Source organism: Meleagris gallopavo, chromosome 15 (assembly GCF_905368555.1).
Source record: "Meleagris gallopavo chromosome 15, MGAL_WU_HG_1.1, whole genome shotgun sequence".
NCBI classification, from domain to species: Eukaryota; Metazoa; Chordata; class Aves; order Galliformes; family Phasianidae; genus Meleagris; species Meleagris gallopavo.
This window is the reverse complement of record NC_139418.1, coordinates 11,611,236-11,631,731: the sequence shown is the minus strand read 5'-3', so window position 1 is coordinate 11,631,731 and position 20,496 is coordinate 11,611,236. Positions and strand designations below refer to the sequence as shown.

At 46.0% G+C, this 20,496-nt stretch overlaps 2 protein-coding genes across 10 annotated transcripts in view; one reads left to right on the top strand and one right to left on the bottom strand.

Annotated features, from left to right (window-relative positions):
• LARP1 (La ribonucleoprotein 1, translational regulator) overlaps positions 1-5,706 on the top strand; it is a 43,989-nt gene extending 38,283 nt beyond the window's left edge. For all 4 annotated transcript variants that reach the window (XM_085236901.1, XM_085236899.1, XM_085236903.1 and 1 more), the window contains exon 20: positions 321-5,706. In XM_085236901.1, the coding sequence (XP_085093027.1) occupies positions 321-533 (213 nt within the window). In that variant the 3' untranslated portion in view covers positions 534-5,706. The remainder of the gene's footprint in view (positions 1-320) is intronic.
• Positions 1,562-20,388, bottom strand: FAXDC2 (fatty acid hydroxylase domain containing 2). 6 transcript variants are annotated; one of them, XM_085236904.1, is made up of 11 exons: positions 17,938-20,388; positions 16,057-16,197; positions 15,431-15,495; positions 14,231-14,278; positions 11,476-11,567; positions 11,269-11,372; positions 10,299-10,420; positions 9,741-9,946; positions 8,778-8,883; positions 7,861-8,027; positions 1,562-6,698 (listed from the first exon to the last, which is right to left on the bottom strand). In XM_085236904.1, the coding sequence occupies exons 4-11, from the start codon at positions 14,276-14,278 to the stop codon at positions 6,542-6,544; spliced, it is 1,002 nt and encodes a 333-aa protein (XP_085093030.1). In that variant the 5' UTR covers positions 15,431-15,495; positions 16,057-16,197; positions 17,938-20,388; the 3' UTR covers positions 1,562-6,541. The 6 variants fall into 6 exon arrangements, with proteins under 6 accessions (XP_085093030.1, XP_019476030.1, XP_010717469.1 ...); XM_019620485.3 differs by having other exon boundaries at positions 16,057-16,183; XM_010719167.4 differs by lacking the exon at positions 16,057-16,197 and having other exon boundaries at positions 17,938-18,067; positions 18,153-20,388.
• Between the last annotated feature and the right edge of the window lie 108 nt (positions 20,389-20,496).

Here is a 20,496-nt window from a genome sequence, read left to right as displayed (position 1 = left end):
CTTAATAGCTGGAGTGGGGCTGGCCTTGTGTAGCTTTGTCTCCCAGACTCCTGGAAATTGTTCCTCTCAGGAGGAAGGAGGTGCCTTAAGCACAGGGTGACAACTTGGTCTTTCTTGGAAAACTGTCAGCAATTCTGGCAGTGGTGGGTTTGAAGAGGAGAGCCACTGTCTTAATACTGCGTGACTTGGGCAGGTATGTGTGTTCCTCGTGGGTCAGAGGGGCTGCAGTCAGAAGTCTGCAGCAGGGATGCTTTCTGATCCAAGGGGGAGAATGTGCATTTGATGGAGGCTGTGCTGATACTGGGGTGCTTCTGTTACAGCCACCCATGGGAGAGGAAGGTGGACACAAGAGATACCCAACGACGTCAGGGGGAGATGGCAGGAAGCGCTACCCATCCCAGTCTTCCAGCAAAACGGTCAGCCAGTGCCCACCCAGCCAAGCCCACGCCTCGCCCAGTCAGCCTGCACAAGAGGATGCCAAAAACCTGAGCCAGCAAGTCCCTGCTGCAGAGTCGCAGACAGTGGGGAAGTAGAGAGGATGCAGCTTCTGCTTCCCACCAGGAGACAGGATGGGTTGGTGGGAGACTGGCTCAGAGAAGAGGATGAGGGGTGGGATGGGAAGGGAGTTGGAATGTGGGTGCCCAGAAATAGCCTGCTGGGAGAAACTTCAACGCACATGATTTTTTTTCTCTTGTGGCTGGAAAGCAAAGACGATTCGCATCTAAAACACCGTTTTGCTATTACAAACCTAACCAGAGCCAGACCCACCCTCACCAGACCCACCCTTTGCTTTTCCTTCTCATCCCTCCCTTCCTGTGCACATGCTCATGTCTTAGTGTATCTTCAAAAAATATTCTGGCTGGGTTGGAAAGGGGAGATTTTTTTATTATTATTATATATATATATCAAGTTTTAAATTATTGCTAGAAGTTTGTCCAGATTTACCAAAACAAGTCCGCTCTGTGCAGCCCTGGTGACTCCTTTTGTGTCCCCACCCCTTGGATCGCTGGGCAGCCCGGCCAGGAAGCTCGGAGGAGTGAGGTTCCCTAGCAGGGGCCGAAGCCACAGCATTGCAGTGCTGCGGAGCCTCTGATCTCCATGACCTGGCTGACATTTCCCATCCCACGTCTGGCAGTGCTTCTTCGACACCAACCATCGCTAAAGGCACCCAGCCCTGTTGGTCTTCCCGGTCTGTTCTCCCCAGCGTCTTCATCTCCAACCTTCTTGCGGGTCTGGCTCTTCATCTGCCCACCACTTCTCCCTTCCATCACGGACAATTTGGAAGTCAACCAAAGGACCTTTGCCAAGGATAGGTTTGTTATGACTCCTTCTTGCAAGAATGGCAGCTGGGAGGCTGGTGGGCACCTGGACTTGAATTTGCGTGGATGCCGCAGCCGCCTGCCCAGGGCCCATTGCATACAAAGACAGGACTTTGCTGAAGGAGCCTTCCTCTTAATTTTCCCTTGGAAAAATGAAACAAAAAACAACAAAAAAACCACAATACCCCTGAAACAACAACAACAAAAACTCTAGAGACATCTTCCTTTGCTTTCTTCCTTGGATATATTAATTGAAGAAGAAAAAAAAAAAAAACAAAAAACACAAAAATACAAAAAAAAAAAAAAAAGTTGCCTTATGGTGGAGCTGGAATGGGGAGGCTCACTGGCCTCTCATGCCCCAGGGCGTGCTGGGCGTTTGGCCCACACCCACAGACTCCTCCCGGCACTGCTGCCGAGCCCACCTGCCCTGCAGCCTCCTCCAACCCACAGCTCCCTGGGGCGCTCCTGCAGGGAAGGCACCGATGGCAGTCGTACTCCAGACTTGTGCTCACCAAGTAGTTGAAGTCCTATGTTGTGTACATACCACTGTAGCATCCTCCCTGCAACGGTGACTGTGTGCTTGTGACATCGCTTGGCCTTTTCTGGGCAGCCTAGGTTGTGCCTGGGAGGTGGGCAGCGTCTATCAAGGCAGCTGGAAGGACTTTGGTGCTGGGAGGGCAGGCAAGGCCTCACGCAACCCGATGCTGTTGTCTGACACACAGTGCAACTCCTCCTGCTGCCAGCCAGTGAATCTTGCTCTATGTCCCTGTAGGCAGTTGCCCATTGGAGGAGGGCTGTTGCCTGGGTAGCTGCACTGGGGGCTGTGACAATGTCCTGGGGGCTGTGCTGTGCAGCACCGGCTGGGCTGTGGCCAGCAAATCCTCCCCAGGTCCATATTGCTTGCCTCCCTCACAAACACTTGGCTGTGTGTGGGGGCATGGTCCAGGAGTGAGATTTGTGTGCCGGGCCCAGAGCTTCTGTTCATTGAGAGCTGCTTGCCCTGCTGCTCTGCTCTGTGCCCTGGGTCAGGACCTGTGCTTTGCAGCTGGCTTGGTTGAAACTCTGGCACGCTGCCCTCATGTGCTGTGAGCATGCTGTGTTTGCATGGTGCGGAGCGGGTGCTTGGTGGGCTGTGGAAAGATGCAGCTGATTGCATTGTCCTCTGCAAAAATCAAAAGCTGGTAACAAACATTTCCCTAAAGTATTTCGAAGTCAGTACAGCACTGTGTCTTGTAGCTGCAGGAAGGAGCCATCTCCTTAGGCTGTGTATGTATGGCTGTGAGGCTTGCAGGTGGGAGTAACCAGGTGCTGAGCAGAACTCAAGGTGCTGAGATGGGCAAGGGGCTGGAGGTTGGAGTGGCTGCAGCTGCTTGCTGGATCCTGGCTGATGTTACCTTCCCGAACTGACACTGCATCAAAGTCTTGCTTTATGGGTGAGGGAGAGGTACTGGTCTACAGGGCAGCTTTGTGAACTTGGGATTGAGAGCATAGCCAGGGGTTGAGTGAAACTGGGCAGCTGCTGCTTCGCTGTTTCCTCATGGTGTGATCTTGTTCTGGTCTGTCTGCTGCTATCACAACGTTCTGCAGCTTGGTACTGCTTGGAGGCTGGGTTTGGGGAAGCTGTGTCCCTTCTCTCCCAGCGTACACAGGCTGGACTGGCAATTAGCTCTGGTGTAACTGCAGCCTCAAGTGTTCTGTCTGCATTTCTCTTCTCCTGTGAGCTGAGTCGGATCTCTGATACAGTGGATGTGGCAGGGCTTGGCCCTGCTTTGGGAAGGAGAAGCCTTGGAGCCTGGATTTGGGCTTGACCAAGGCTGTTAGAGAAGTTTTGATGGTTGCATGCAAGTGGCAGCGGGTTTGAACGTGCTGCAGGTGGTCCTTGCTGCGTTCCCTATGTTCCTCTCATTGGTGCGTGTTCTTTGGATGCCAATGATGTGCTTTTTGAGCAACAAACAAAACAGGAAACTAGGAGAAACAAACTCCTGCTGTGGAGATGTTCCTTGTGGAACAGACTGTGGAATTGTTCAGGTGATAGAAGAGGCTAAGAAATGTCCCATAGAATTTTCCAGAACTTGAACTAATCTGAAATTATCCGTCTAATTTCTGAGGCTAAGGCTCTGTCTGGTCTTGGCACAGAAGAGTTTTCCTCTCTGAGTCAGTGCTTTGTTGCATTGGTGTGGCTGAGGGTGGCTTTTGCAGGAGGTCAGAGGAGAGATCCCAGCCATGGCAGTCCCTATTAGAGGACAGTGAGCTGCGTGCTGCTGTGTGCCTTGCAGCATCTCCATCGGACAGCAGCATCTCCAGAGAGTGAAGGGAAGATGGAAACAAAGAGCCTGCTCAGCTGGTGCTTGCTGCTGGGGCAGGAGGCAGCTGCTCTGTGCTGCAGAGCAGGTGATGACATCTGCAGGTACAGTGAAACTGCTTAGGGGCTGAGCTCTGCAAGGCTGTCTCATGTCCTGCAGCAGGTATGGGGACGGGGCTGCAGTGCTCCCCCCCTTGTGTGCACACCCTGCTGGTGCTGTGCATCCACGTGCATCAGGCACTGTGCATCAGGCACTGTGCATCAGGTGTTGCTTATGGCTCGCTCCACCCCAAGGAAAGAGGACAGCTGTCCAGAGTGTGGTTTTTCTTGGATCCCTCTTATCCTCCTGCTGAGGAAGGAGTTTGGCCTTGCTTTTAGTTTGGATGCTTCATCACGATCATATATAATGATTTTTTTTATATTGTTATAACGATCTGAGCAATCAGGTGCTCTTATTCCTGTGACTGCAAAGCCACTTTCTGACCCCTGCATGGCTGCAGGCACTCGCAGCAGCTCCAAACCTCTGGCAGGGGTCAGCAGTGGAGGTGGACGGTGTGTTTCAGAGGAGACTTTGTTGCTTAATGTGTTCATTTCAGGGAGGGGGAAAAAAAAAAGGAAAAAAAAAAATAATAATAGTACTGCTGCTCCATTTGCCTGTCTGTCCCTCTCCCTGCTGCGCCCCCCATCAGCAGCTTTCTGCTGTAGCCCATGGGTTCCCTTGAGGTTTGGCAACTGCTCACATTGCTTCAGACTGGTGACTGTACTGTAACGATGATTTGTGAACCTCAGCATGCTGCCACGTGTCCACACATTCAGCGTGGCGGTGCAGGGGGGCCTTTAGCTGTTAATGCCTTTCCAGTTATTTTATCAAAAGGAAAAGAAAAAAAAAAAAAAAAGAAAAAGAGGAGGAAAAAAAAAAAAAAGGAAAACTGTAAATGTAGCAAGCTGTGTTTGCAATGCTTATTTTCTCCTGTTTCCTCTGAGACTGGTTATGTCACTGTCACTGTTTAGAAATGGATGCTAGGCTCTTTTAGAGGGTTGCTACACTTGATGTTAAATGCCTCACTGACTTTTTTTTTTTTTTTTAAAGTTTCCAATACAGGTAGAATGACTTTTTTAAAAAACAAATTTTCATCTCAGTGGCACAGAGTGGGTGCCTGGAGGGCAGCATTTCAATGAGTAGTTTACAGCTTCACTTTCTGCAGACACTTGAACATAGGACCGACGTATCTGTGACAAGCACATCCCCTCAGTGGGGAGCTCCAGAAGAGCATGGACCGGCCCAGGTACCACCACCCCTTTGCAGCACTCTGGGTCACCCAAGGCCTTTGCTGCCCTCCTGTCCCCATCTCCCAGCGGCAGTCTTGTGGGTGGGCTGGGGATGGTGACAGCTGTCATGGGAGGAGTGCTGCAGCACTTGGTCCCTGAGCCTCCCTGGTGCAGATGTATGCCCGTAGGGAAGGCAGCCCGCCCTGCTCCCCCCTTCCTCTCCCAGCCTGATCCGCTCCTGCTGGGGTTGGAAATCCTTGGATCTCAGAAACTATCACTGAGTTGTGCCCAGGGGAGGCTCTGCCTGCCTGCTCCGACTCGCTCAGGGCACGTGGACAAGACCTCAGCCTCGGTGGTTGGAACAACAGGGTGATGGTTCGATGTGCTGGCCCTTCTCAGACTGGCTATATCCCAACCTCAGCCTTCTGTTTCCCAGACTAGAAAGTGTGTGCAACCTTCTTCAGCCGCATTTATCGTAGAGACAAACTTAAAATGACTCATCACAGACCATTTATCAGTTGGGAGGAAAATCTTGTTAATATGGCCCGCTGTACATGATCCATCTTCTGTCGATAGTACATAATCTTTGACCCATGTGCTAGGATCATCATCGCATATAAAAGGAAAAGAGAAAAATGTAAAATACTTGAATGAGAGCTTGTATTATAACATTAATATTATTCAGAGTATCTGCTTTCTAGGCTGATGTGATTCATTATTCTAGTAATGCTTTAGTCCTTTGTAATTTGTGGTAATTATGCTTTTTCCTTTTTAATACAAAAAAAAAATGTATAAAAATAAAAACTTCAAAAGACAGTGAGGTTTGGGTTTTCTGTTCTGCTAACCATTGTGTTTTCCACAGAGGGCTGTAGGCTCTGTGGATGGGCTGGCTGGTGCAGAGTGGTTGGAGAATCTGGAGGACAGTGCAGGAAGAGCAGCTGCCATGAGCTGACACACAGGGCTTGCAAGTAGGAGCTGATGTAGCAGGACTTGTCAGTTGGATTTCAGGCTGAAGGGTCCTCCTTTTTTGTGGGGACAGTGACTGAGAGGGCTCTTGTTTCCTCCCGTATAAATTTAAGCTCCCAACTGTCTTTACCTTTCCTGTGGGAGAAACTACATTTGCAGAGGTTGGTTTGTGGAGTGCTGATGAGGACGAACAGCCCTGAAATCAGACCTGCATCTTGGAGTGGAAAAACTGCTGAAGGAAAAGCAGGCCTGTTACGTGCATGAAGGGGATGTCTGAAGCCATGTGGGTTTTGATTCCTGTGGTATGTAGTTACAGTGATCTTACTGTTATTGTTAGAAAATGCTGCTGGAAGAGGCCAGGATGGTCTATGAAAAGTTATAACCTTAACAGTGAGAATTCAGCAACTCCCAAAACCGCGTAGCCTGGAATTTATCTTATATGCAGGCAGCTGGAACCAAGAAGTAGTGCAGTGGTTCAGAAATAACTTTCTAGAGTTGTTTTTTCATGCTTTAGGTGGAAAATAACAGGCAGTACATGAAGTCATGTCAAGTATCGTGTTTAAGTTCAGTTTTGAGAGTCATTACTTGTGAGTAATAACTTGTTTCCCAGGTAAAACATTAGTGTAAATCATTGTCTCTTCCTCTCCTTATCCCTGGGCTTTGCAGGGGCTGCAGTCTAGAGGGTTCACCCTGCTCTCTTGGGTATATCAGGGATGCTTTTGGAGAGCGGTGTGAGGCTGAGGAGGACCCTGTGTCTCTCATAGGCTTTGCTTTGTCTGAACACATCATCTGTTCCATGCAGATAATCCAGCACTCCCAGGACTCCGTAACACTGGTTGAACCTGGAAGTCAAACAGAGAATAAATATCACTGGAAGTTATTGTAGTTACCTCACCCTCCCTGTTCCCATCTCCTTTCAGGGCTCTGATAAGCCATTCACCTGATTGCTGCCGCTGTACCTGTCTGCCTCACAGCTCTGATGAACCCCTCCATACATCGTGATCCAGGAATGGTGGCACTGAACAACTGCCTGAACCATTGCCCAGCAGCTCAGAGCTGTGGGAGCAGCTGGGCACACACCTTGCCATGTTCTTGAGACCAGGCTGCCCAGAGACATGGAGCTGCTGTGCTCCCAGCATCGCAGATGCTAGCACAGCCATTCTGCCCTGACAGCATCTGAGCCGAGCTGCAGATGAAATGGTTGGTAACAAGAATTTGTTTTGGGTTCTGGGCGTTGCTTTGCACTTAGGTTGCATCAGAACTACCATATCTTCTATTTCTGCAGAAGCAAACTGCTTGAGGAAGTGTTTGTATGAATTTAATGCACAGCAGGGACACGGAAATTTTTTCCTCTGTTTTGGTAAGTATCCCTGAACGCTGTACTGAAAGTTTGCTCTCTGCAGTGTAAAAGGGAGCTGGGAACCTTTGCCAAGGAGTGTTAATTGAAGCTGTTTGGCCAAGGCATTACCTGATCAACATCACTAACTTCAGTGTATGGGAAAGATTCAGGGAGACTCCTGCTGCAGATTTATTGTGCCATGTGATTCGCCATTGCTCTGTTTTGATTCTAGATCATACACAGTATCTTCTGAACTTCCAGGAATAGCCTTGCACGGAACTGTCTATGTTTGTACTGGGGAACATCCAGGTGATGGCTGCTAGTTCAGACACTCCGTGCTTTCCTCCCGTGTCACCTTAAGACACTTGAAACACTTGGACTTGGCTGCTGTGTTTGTGCTTTAGAAAAGCTCTCCAAGTCAGCTGATGGAGGGTAGATGTCAGTGAGGTGGATGGCAATTGTGCAGGAAGGCAGCTTGGTTTGGAAACCAAAGCTCTGTTTAACTGCTCTAAGACCTGACAGCATTCTGATCTGCTGTTATGCGAACTGGATAGGTTTCTCTGCTTGTATGTGAATGATGAAAATCACTTGGGTCTCAGAAAGGAGCTTTGTCCGCAGGCAGTGACAGGGCACAGGAAGGAGGAGAAAGGGAAGCTGGGACGTACTTGAGGTGATGGAAGTCGTGGAATTCCGGTGATGGTAGGAAGGGCAGGTGGTAACCGCAGTGCGAAATGCTCGTTGTTACAAGAGCAAGGGAGAACCACGCTGTGATTGAAACCATGTGAGACCCCATGAGCATTGGGCCAGTCATGACAGGCAGCGTGTTGGAGAGCTAGAAAAGAGAAGTAAACCACCTCGTTAAAGGGATCACAACGAGCAGGCTGTCCTTTAGGAGCTGAACTGTTTCACCTGGGTCTGTTGGTCTTGTGCAAGCAGCATAAAGGGCAGACCCTTCTGAAAATACCAAAACTACACAATCATCAAGGATATAATTGTACTCTGAGCCAACTCAGGTTTACTCACTGTGGAATACAGTCAGTGCCCCAGATCTCTAAACTTGCAATAAAAGATTCTTGGGAAAGCAAGCTATAAAAAGGTTCTAAGTCCATGTGTGGACCTGTGCATCAACGTGATGATCCCAGCTGTGTTGATTCATTGCGTCCTCCCAGTGGCACAAATAGCTGTCAGTGCCCAGATCACAAGCTTACTGCATCAAAAAGTCATTCTTATAGCCAAAGTCTGTCAGAGGGAGACTCAGAGCTGCTGGAGCAGTTTGGGCCTCCTATTAACACGAGACGGTATTTAGAAGTGGAAGCTCTATGCTCAAGGAAACGCCATTCAGACTCTTCCTTAGCTACCTGAGGCCCTTGGATTTGTGCTCTCAAAGCTAGTGAGGTGCAGTACAAACAGGCACTGCAGCACTTCTACAGCTAGGCTTCCTGGTAATGCAGCTTAGCTTCCTCTTCTAAGAAAGAAGATTCCAAGGACGCGTTTGCTTTGCTTCCCTTACCGCTGCTCCTCATCCCATGGAAACTGCACTCCATGCAGGAAGTGGAAGGTGAGCATGGGAGAATCCACTTACTATGTGTTCCAGTGGGTGAGCATAAATGGAGACCACGCCAATGGGGGCTGTCCATTCGTGGTGCTTCTTGTGGATGTGCTTGTACAGGAGTGGGAGATGAACAAGCCTAAGTAGAGGAAAAAAAAAGAAATGTAGTTTTGCACCCCATAAGAAAGGAACATAGAGTAACAGAACGTCCCCCAGAGACTTGCTTGTGTCCACCTAAAACAGACCTTAGAGCTGGGAATGGCAGTGTAGGATCTATGGTTTCCTCTCGTTAGCACTCAGCCCTCATCCAATGGTTTCACTGTCTGCTGGTTGATGTTAAACTTAAGTTCTGATGCATGCCATGAAATCCAGTCTATGAAAGACTGATTTGCTCAGATTTGGGAGTACATTTTAGTGAAAGACTCACTTCATATTTTCAATATTCTGACTTTTCCAACTGGCAGCAATTAGAGACAGGATTTTAGGTTCACTGGGCCCTTAGTAAGAAATAGCCTCTTCTGTTTCCTTTTCCCATTGCCCAAAAGGGAAATCTGTGTATTTCTGAGAATGCTGTGCTTGCTTCTGCATAGTCTTGCAGGCTTTTTCCTTCCTTGCTTCAATTTTATCTTCCACTACTGGAGTAAATGGTCAGAGAGTCCGTAGTGCTGGGAGCTAGGCTATGTTTTGTAGGCACTGTTCAGGTGAACAGGACATCAGTCTCTGAATTCTTAAGCTTTTTTTTCTTTCAGGATACTCCCATTCTCCTCTTTTCAAAGAAAATAGCTCTTTTTCTCTTCTTAAACTGCCATTTCTGTAGTTTTTACTCATTTTTGCTCCCTGTAGTTCCTAGCAGCATTGCAGCAGCTAAGGCTCAAGCAGTAAGGATGGCTTAAATACAAGACTGATGGAAGAGGGTGGACCAGGACCATTTCAAGAGATGGGTATAAGCTTAACGGCATAGGCACAAACCGGAGTCCTGTTCTGCGCTCAGCTCACCTGTGTGAATAATAGAAGAGGATTTCCTCTATTAAGGTAAAGATGCTCAGCTCCACAAGAAACCACTGGAAAGTGGGTAATTCCTTGCTGAAAGTGTTGCCCCACCATTTCATTACATAGAACATGGGCACGAGCATGGGAAAGGAGACAAAGAACTGATTAAACAGCGCTGTGTAGATGGCTTGTCGCAATTTCTGTGTGTCCACCTGCAAAAAAGAAGTCAGGATTCCAGGCTATATCAGAAGCACTGTGGCTCTGAGTTCAAAGGATAAAGAGCTTTAAGATTTATTGGCTGCTGTCATTAGTTAGCTGTAGGATCAACTTGTTAACTAGTGGACTATCAAGGTCTGATCAGCAGCCTAATTACAAGAACTGCCTTCCTCTGCAATAGATACACAATACTTAGCACATGAGCCTGTCTTTAGAATCAGTCTTCAACACTGAAGAGGGAGCAATCTGCTTGGAAGAGAAAAGCATAAGTGGTTCTTCTCCCCTTTCCTGACCTAACAGACTGCAAGAAGTGTTTAGCTAGCAGAAGCAGCACACAGAAATACTTACAGGATCATTCTTGCCCAACTGAATGCGATACCGAGTAATGAAAGTTGGCTTTCCTGTTACATCAGCCACCATAAGGATTCCATTGAAGCACCAAAAAGCAAGGCTAGGAACCAATGCAGCCCCTGTGACGTGAGAAAGAGACAGATACTTAAATACCTTGGGAGCTGTGGACAGATTTAAAAAAAAAAAAAAAAAAAAAAAAAAAGTAATAGTATCCAGAGGACTTTACTAGGAGCTACATGTGCTGGGTCCCCTGCACTGTGATGCTTTAAAATAGAATGAGTAGGTTCTGAAACCCAGTTTAGACCTAGAGAATGGTGAGGAAATTAAACTGCATAAGTGCCCCCATAGGCTAAAATTTGCCAAAACTGTGGGCTTTTCTGGGATGAGTTACTCACACACATCCTCTATATTCTGTATCTAGGACTGTTCTTTTAGACTTCCAAGGCTTTGAGGGTTTTTTTTTTTTTAATGCTATAGCCATGGTTGGTGGGTGCCTTATTGCCATGTTCAAAGGATAAAGAGCTTTAAGATCTGGGGACCTACTTCATGGTTGATGTTTAAATACACACTGGATAAGTTTGAGTTGATCCTTGGACCTTGCAACATCCTTGCTAAGCCTGTTCACCAACAGTTAATCACAGCAAGCGTAAAATTCACTAATTTTACTTGAACTTTCAGAAATTAGTTCTACTGAGTCATTCATTTCTCACAGGAGCAAAGAGCATGTCTACAGAGAGATGCAATTTCTATGCTTTCAGTAGCAGCAAAAAGATCGAATTTTTAACCTGTGTAAGGGGTCTGATGAGGAACCACTCCAAAGGCAGCATGGTTGTGCCATCAGCTGTAGCTGGCATGGAAGGCTACGTGTGTTTTAGTGAGTTGAGGATGGCACATCCATGTTCCATTTTAGATGCACTGCATGGATGGTTCCTAGTACAGCAAAGGGTTGTAAACCTGAGGAACCCACCAAAGAGGAAAAGTGACCATTCCCTTCCCTCAAACAGGTAGTAAAGCTTCAGCCACGTTGTCTGCCAAAAGTAGCCCGAAGTATCCCAGATCTTTTGCACGCACCTGTGGGAATAAGTGTTCTAAGTCACTCATCTTTTCTCAGTCTGTTTATCCCCTCTACACAAAAACGCTTCTCCTCGAGTCTCTTTTGTCTGAGCAATCTTACCAAGAAACAGAGTTCATTAAAGCAGTGAATATGAGCAGGGCTGAGCCAAGGACAAGGGCAGACATCTTCACAGCAGCCCAGAGCTTCTCCTCCTGTGCACAAGCAACGAGAGTTAAGTTCATGCTGCTGTCCTATACTAGAGCTTTTGTATGTGAAACGTATGTGGTACAGGTTGTCTTATGTCAGTCTGTATTGTTTTACACTCTGAAAACACAATAACAAAGCTGTTAAGGACCACAGAATTTTCCCTCCCCATTTTTATTGGATAAATTTCTCAGTACCTGAACTGTGCTACAAAGGGCTTCTGGACAACTCAGAACAGTAGGAATGGAAGACTGTGGGGTAAGGAATGGTGCTCCATCACAGCACCTCCCCCACCCCACCAGTCTGTCCTTCCTGCCAGTATGCAATGGGCTCTCCCCCAGCAGGCATGAAGAACTGCTGTGCTCAGGTGATCTGGAGCTACTGTCTCAGCTCGCTTTTCAGCTTTGAAGACTGATTCTAAAGACAGACTCGTGCTCAGAAGCTCATCCTTTCCCCCATGACAGAGGTCTCACACAGGACGTTCCACTGCCTTGTGCTGTGCCTTTAGCCCATCGCAGATATATTTCAGTTCTTGTACTGGGAGTACAGCTGGTCTGGAAGGCACCGTGTGCCACCTATACAGAACAACTGCACAACAACAAGGAGTTAAAACACACAGCTTCTTAAAAGTACAGTGTTCTCTAAATCCTTGCTCTCAGTCACAGAAATGTTATCTGCTGAAGGAATCTTCCTGTGTACAGTGTGAGAGCACTGCGATGCTAACATTCTTTTAGCACAGTAAGGACTTGAACTTCACAAAGCAACAGTCAGAAAATTATCAGAGTCCTTTTGATTCTAGGAATAGGAATATTCAAAAAGCAGTATTCAATATATTTGGACAAATATATTGAAATGGATTGAGTAAATATTTTAAAATGTTTGTCAAATATATGATAAATACATAATTAACGATTTGTCTTCTAGCATAGCCCCAGTTGGAATTGACTCTGGAGTTCAGAAATCTTAGTTGGAGTTTTCTCAGGTGAGCATGCATTATATTTATCGGCAGGATGACTAAAAAATAAATGCAAATCAAAACTATGCAGTGTAATAACCAGGTAGTGTCTTGTGCATTACTCTGTCCTTCCTGTTTTTTATTGGTGTGTTGTGCTGCAAAAACAGACTGGAGTAGAAATAGCATGATTCATAGCTGTTGTCCTGGTCCTCTCCCAGCAGAGAGGACAAACAAGAGAGGCAGCTCAGGAGTAGCTGTTGAATGCAGGTGTGTTTTGAGTAATGCAATACGGAGGAACCCTCTCAACACAGCCTTGAGCATTAGGAGCTCTTTCGGGTTCTGTATCAGCTACAGAATATTAAACGTTGCCCAGAACTTGTCAGCAATATTTATCTGTCCCAGGACAGAACTTTGCTCGTTAGCACTGAAACTTTCCTCACTGAAACAAACATTTTTTCCTATCATCTCAGTTTTTGTCAAGTTGGCAACTGAGGAGAAAGTCATTTCCTGGACTCTTGCCCTTCAGCTTCATGTCAGTGAGCCCTATAGGCTTACTCTAAAAGCAATACAATCATTTGCCAGCATTATCAGTGGGTGACTCCCCCACGAATGCAAGGCTGGCAAAAGTCACCTGTCCCAGCCCCACAGCAGTACGTGCTGGGTTCAGGGCTGGACATTTGCTCTCACAGGTCACACGCTTCCAGTTGTATCCACGTTGTCCATGTTACACTAATGCATGCTGACAGTAGATAAGGATTTCTTAATCTTTAGAGCCTGAAGCACCATCTGGATGTTCTTCAGGAAAAAAAATATGTATATGTAATATGTATCAAAAGCTATAAAATACTTTGAGTCTTTTAACAGAACTCTATCCTACAAATCCTTCTTTCTCCTGAGATGACAGACACACCAAAGAAAAGCTCCCAAGTTTTAGAGAGTTGGAATTCTTAGTTAGACCAAATGCTATTTGATTCTTTAGTGTCCTCCAAGATTCTCAAAGATGCTCAAAGATTCACAAAAATGAATGACTCCTGATCCACCTGCTCTGAGGCAGGACGGGGAGCAGCCAAAGTTCAGCACTTCAGCTATTTTCAAAGCCTTCTGATAGAAACTGTCTTGTTTGGAGGCTGTGTTTTTACCACACACGAGGAAGTGATTACATGGATGAATCCCATGCACTATAATTACATGAACTGCAGGGACAGAGAAGTTCACATTAAAAAAAAATCCTGTTCTTCAAGTCCAAGTGCTAACACCCTGTTTCTCACATGCAAGCAACACCTCCAGAGAGGTTTCCAAACTCTGATCCACTGATCAAAGGCCTTGTACAATTTGCTAAATAGCTGAAGTGCCAATTGGAGTTCCTACCTGCAAGGTAAAGAGACTGGAGCACACCAGCTGGGAAACAGGCTGTTTAGCAGCACCACTTTTAGCATGGTCAGGTGGCACAGTTTCTGGCTATGTGGAGTATTATGGTATCTAGCCATGCAAGCAACAGTAAGAGGCCTTTCACCACTCAGTGCTACAGCTGCGGTCCACTGGGAGGGAAAAAATGCTGGGAAAATGTTTCAATATGATGAGTGATGACCTCCTAATTGTGCTGAAGTGGTCAGAGTTGATGAGTGTGTTGCTGCTCTTAGAAGGTCATTCAGCTCATCCAGCTTTCCAAGGCACCTGCTCAACACTTCCTTCAAAAGGTGGACTTTGAGTCTTTACCTGCTCCTGATGCGCAGCCATGGTGGAATACCCAGAGTCTTTCTTCATCTGAAATAAGAAGTGATCTGAGTGAGCTTTGTACAGCTGCAGGGTGGAAGAATGCACCACTAACAACAGCAAATCACTTCATCTGCAAGTTTAGTTGCAAAATGAAGGTATTTACTCCCTGTGCCCCGTCCATCCTTCATTATTGTACAAGAAGAAAAACCTCTAAAGAAAGCCTTACAAAAGTTCCTTTATTTCCTGATGTGTGTCAGTGTTTTACCCTTATGCTGATGGGGACGTAAGGGTAGCAAACTAAAATGGAAGAACAGCCCAAACCAAAGCTGATGTGCTGCAGTACAGCCCTCTGCCTCGATCTGTCCCAGAAACACACTGCACTCAGTAGGAACAGCCCTGCACGGACTGCCAAGCAAATGACGACATGAGATGTGTGCTCTACCATAAGGCAGGCATGCTGCTAAACTGCCAACAATGAAAACAAAAAACCTGACTACTACAGTGTGAGCTTGTGCCATGAAGTATGAATGCAGCAGAGCACCGTGCAGCCCTCACCCACGTGGCAGAGGAACTGCAAGTTACAGTCTGAGAGCATGGTGATGAGAAAATCATCACTGCTTTAAGTCCAGCCGTGGTTGATAATGACTGAAGTAGTCTGACTGCCAGTTTCAGGATTAAAACCCAAAGTGCAGGTGGCTGCCTCATGACAGACCTCCTTGCATTTGGCTCTGACTGGACTGTTTATTGCCACTTCTGAATTTAAAAAAGAAAAGAGAGGAAAGAATCGAGCACAAGGCTGAAGCAGCTGCTGGGTCTGAATTGCTCTCCTTGGCCACAGAAAGATCAGTTTCAGGAGGTGTGCTGTACCTGCCATAGGGATTATTGCATAGCTGTTTTCATATTGCTGCACTCTTATCATAAACTGTAATTAGTGAAAGCTAAGAAAACATTCCATAAGGTTTTCTTGGTTTCACACAGACATTAAGAAAAAAGCACATGAATTCTAATAATATGAGTGACAGATTTACTGAGTATGGCACAATTTGATCTGTTTTGCTTTTCGTACCTGGATCAATAATCAAGCACAGGCAAACTATGTTACCTAAGGTAACAAAGGAGAGTACAAAGAAGACTCCAAGGCAGCTGTCTAAGGTGCAAACAGTTAGAAAATGGCTAATTAAAGAGATGATGTACTATTACCTTTGTGATGATAGCAAGCGCCTTGGGAGTGCTCTTCTTGCAGTGTTTCAGAAAGGAGGGATACACTGCCAAAAAGAAACCATCATGTTATCCAGGAGACTGGACGACAGCTTTCTGGGTACAGCCTCACAAATGTGACTCTGTCTATTCAAGTGTTTCCAGCCCTGTTTCCCTACAACAGATTAGTCTGCAGATCAATGGGCAGCAGAGAGAAAAACTGGACTTCTTCCTCCCACTTGCATCCCTGCTTACTCAAGGACAGAAAAAGATGAGGCCAGTTTACCAAACTGCTGAAGTGAAACAGTTCTGGGAAGAAAAAAGAAAAAAAACAAAAAGATAAAAAGAGATCTGACATGGAACCACAAGCCCTGCATTTCAACACTAGAGTTGTAAATATTCCAATGGGAAGATGAGGAGACAGCTCCTCACTATGAGATTTTGTGAGCTAACAAAACTACTCTATGAGAACTCCTAATTTTTTTCCCCCTCTGCATCAAATTTGCCAACCAAAACTTCATTGGTAAAATACACTGGGACTATAATATACCTGATGGAGAACACTATCTCCTAGGAGTTACAATAACAAATAACATGCTAGTCTGGAGAGAACAACATAAATAACTTGCCATGGGACAAACTGGTCTTATCTTCATTGCAAAGACCTCCTGATCTTGATGAAGGAGTTTGTGTTATGCAATAAATAGTATGCTCCCATCTTGTCACACAGGTCCTCTGCAGGAGTGCTGATTATCTCTATGAAAACACCACTAAGGTTGAAACATGTCAAATGAATAACCCATTCATGCTTTGAGCCATTCCCATCCCTGTTCCAACACTTTCCTTACTCTTTAAGGATGTTTTACTTCACTACATAAAAAAACAACCTAATTTCACTTGGAAGAGACTTGGTCCAACATCTTGCTCAGTACAAAACCAACTACAATGTTAGATCAGGTTGCAGAGAGCCTTGGGTTGAGCTCTGAGCGTCTACATGGAGGGAGACTCCACAGCTTCTCTGTGAAATCTGTTCTGGTGTTGGGCTACCTCTCCTGTATTTTTTTCCTAGTATCTAGTCAGAATGCCCCTTGTTATAACTCATGTCCCTTGTCCTTTTGTTGTATGCCTCACTACAACCACCCAGCAGAGACAGAAAACAGTACAATGAAATTATTCTGCTGTGACAGTACAGTAAACAGTGCTGGCCACAGTGACTGTGGTAAGAGATTATTCCACTCCTAGATGATCCTGCAATAGACAGCACTAGATCTGAGAGGTGCAGATGCTTCAGTTACTTAGCAGCTCCGTACAGCAGTGCTTATCTTTGCATGCAAAGGGCACAATGGAGAACGCACCTCTGCTTGGAGTTGCTAGGAAAAGAAAGCCATTGCTTGGCTGAGTCTCACATTCTAGGAGTCTGCAAATAAGTTTCTATTTCTTCTATTTTTTTTAAATAATCAGACTATCACAGGAGCCTTTCTTGAGCAAAACCTTCCATTTCGAAACAGTACTGCCACGTCTGCTTACCCCCCTCCCCAAAATCTCAGTATTCTCTACCTTTATTGTCACATGTACAGAACAAAACTTCGTGTTATTTCCATTAAAACAAGATACATTTTGATGGATTGTGTTTTTCCCCATTGCTCTCTTTTTGCTGATTATCTTTCCTGATTCAGAATGCACCAGGTATGTTAACAGAAGCATTCATGTATCCATGGCTGTTTCAGCAAACAAAAAGTCCTTCCAACTGCTTGGCACTGGTCTCTTTTGGCATGTTATACAGCCCTGAAGCAATCAGTGAAGACCTCAGCTGTCTGCAGCTATATGCAAGCATTAGACAGAAGTGGTGCTGTTTAAAATAGAAGTTCCTTTGCGGTTATCTCTAACTAGTTAACACAAAGTTTGATCCAAACAAAACTGTAAATCAATGTTTTTCTGGCTTTAGACAGTAAATAATTCCAATACAAACTATTTCTTTTATTTCCATGTACTTCATCATTTCTCCAACAACTAAGTATGAGCCCTGCTTTGTCTTTTACATTTCAGCTATCAGAAAACACTAGCTTGTCCAGGCCATGTTCTAAAATGCTTAGCATCAACAGAAAAGAAAAACAACCAAACTGTCAGAAAACTTTGATAAAAAAGACATATTTTTTGCATTAAAAATTTGCATTATTATTATTATTATTATTATTATTATTCATGCCCCCTTACGTTTCTTGTTGCCCAGACAATCCCATACTGAGACTGCACAAGTGCCCAATTCCCCTTGTACTGCACCCAGCACTGTGCTCCTGCTGCTGGCAGGAATAACTGGAGACGTCTGCAGTGATGGACTGGCTGCCAGCCCAGCTGCCTGGGACTCCTTTTTCCCTCTTGCTTGAATCTTCTATTTTAGAACTTCACTGGAATCAACCTTTACAGTGCACGGGCAGCGTGGCAAACCACCTTGTCTTCCACTCTCTGCGAAAGTACAAAACCTACAGAAAGAAAATGTAAGGACAGCCTACCTGCTCTCCACAGAAGCTGCACATCAGCCACACTGTACAGTCTGATACAGGACTGGATGTCGTGTCTGGCGGGTCTCCTATTGTGCCAAGCTCTGCATAGCTCAGTAGGCAATTACAGTTCCTAGAAAAGCTTACAATTGTATTTTAAACATACGTATGACAGTGCCTTTTAGTTATTTCTTCAGTTTCAATCAGGTATTTTCAAGCCACGATACCTTTGAGCTCAGTCTCTTTGCTCACCTCCTGCTGATTGTAGCCTAGGAGAGGTCCTGTGTTTCTGCTCAGAGGACAACTCCTCACCTTTCACTACTGCTGTGGAAACTTTATGAGGGTTTAGGCACCGGCAGCAGGGTGTTTCCAGGCAGGAGTTGGCTGTCCCCTCCCAGACAAGTCATGTGAAGTCAGTACCATGTCACTGTTAGTGTTGGCACTGCTCCCTGTGCATGTGCACATGCTGTCACTCAGTCAAGCGCTCAGAATACAGCTCTGCAGGTAAGAGTTTTTCACCAAGAACGAATGGCTGTATCTGAGAATAAAAAAGACAGCTCTACCTTAAAGATAAGTAGTTTCTACCATGGAACTAACTCATGTTTTCAGCACAAAGTAGCTGATGCCAGTGCAACTGAATGGGTCAAAGGTGTATTTGTTAAACGCATGTGAGTTACAGGGGAGTTTGGCAAAGCCCAGCAGTCCAGCTTTCATCATGTCTCACTAAATCTATAAACTGCAACAGCTGTCGCTACATCAAACAGTTACAGGTATTGATTCTATCTATGAGGATGAAATGCAAATAGGTTAGAATGTGGTTGGGCTCAGTTGTGTTTAAATATACTGACCAACCATAAAGTCTGTAATTACAGTATTGCAAGATGTAACGTGCTGGAGTGTTGTCTTTATTATGCAGATGTGGCCCCGATCTGTACTACTTGCCCAATATAGAGTGTCCTATTATAAACTAAACTCTGAGAAATGAGGGTGTTACTTGACATAACTTACCATGCTTATTTTTCCATGCGAGGAAAATTAAGGACCACCTCCTCTCACAGTTAGCATCATACAGCCCCTCATGAGTGAAGCAATATACGCTGCTGTTTTGTAAGCAGAATTTCAAGCTAGCAGTAGTGAGAATTGCAGTGTTCTGCAAGCACGAGTAATGGTGGTGCCTTGTTGATTTTTTGTACCTACCATTATATTTTTATCAAGCAACCTTTTCTGGAAGGAATATTCCTAACTCCCCTCCCAGCCTCGTGCCATCTCATCTCTTTTCCTGTTGCTTCATTTCCATATTTGAGACTGCTACTGTTTCCACTGACACTTTCTCTTGACTAATGCAAGCTATTTCCTACCAAGGAAAGAGTTTTTAATTCTCAGCTGTTGCTGCTAATTGTTATTTATCATGGACTTAATGTGGAGCAACATGATTCCTCTGAGCTATTTAGGTACGTGCAAAGGAGGAAGTGGAAACTGGCATTTCAAGAGAATAAAGGTTGTCCAGCATCTTATTTGGACTTGGTCTCGCTCTGGTAGCACTGTTAATCTAATATGCTAAAGTAAGTGATAAGAGTAAACTGCACAGATGTCAGTGTTTCTTTTTAACCTCTGTCCAATTCAGATATGGCTTCTATCTGAAGGATTTACAGCCTCTAAGATTAGTGTAAAGGATGTCTTCGTTTGCTTTCTACCGCAGTTCGGGTCACAGGAGGACTGAACACAGGAGTGCACTAAACACAGGAGTGCAATAAACACAGGAGTGCAATAAACACACAGCTGTTCGTTGGCCAGGCTGTGCCCTGAGCTGCACGTCCATCAAAAACCCTCCAGTGTGAGACAAAGGCTCAGCTCTGAGCAATGCAAGAACGGGATTTTCTCTTTGCTAAAGGTGACAGAGACCTTTCTGCAAATGCAGCACGTGGCATACATTACGGCAGGGACCGCAGATCAGAGCCGAGCGAGCAATACGCCAACTATCGACCGCGGAGATAAACTGCGAATCAAAATGAACTTCAGAAGATGCTGACAGCTCCGAGATTAATTGGTAAGAGAGCAGCCGTTAGCAAAGCAGCAGTCAGAGCTGCTTCTGCTGAGGTACGAGGACTAAAGCTGAGATGCTGAACGATGCCTGAGGTGTAAGAGCTGCCAAGGCGTTTTCCTGGGTACTTTTATGGAAATGGTGAGCAGGCAGCTGAGGCCACGCGGGGAAATGAACCCAGTGGTGCACAGACAACCGCCCCGAAACAGCAGCAGAAACGAGGTATAACAGCCGTGAGCAGTCAGACAGCGGCTGCTGAGCACGGACAAGCAGCACATCCCAGACACCCGAGCGTGCAGCACGAAACACAACAGCAGTAACAGCACGAAACACAACAGCAGTAACAGCACGAAACACAACAACGGCAGCACGCTACGTAACAGCACGCGGCGCTACGTCACGCGCTTCGCGCCGCGAGCCTACGGCCGGGCGGGGCGCGCGACAAGGACGACGGCTTTGCGCATGCGCGCCGCGGGCAGAACCCCGCGTGGCGCTCCGCCTTCCCCGCCCCCTCCGTTTCCGTCCCCTCC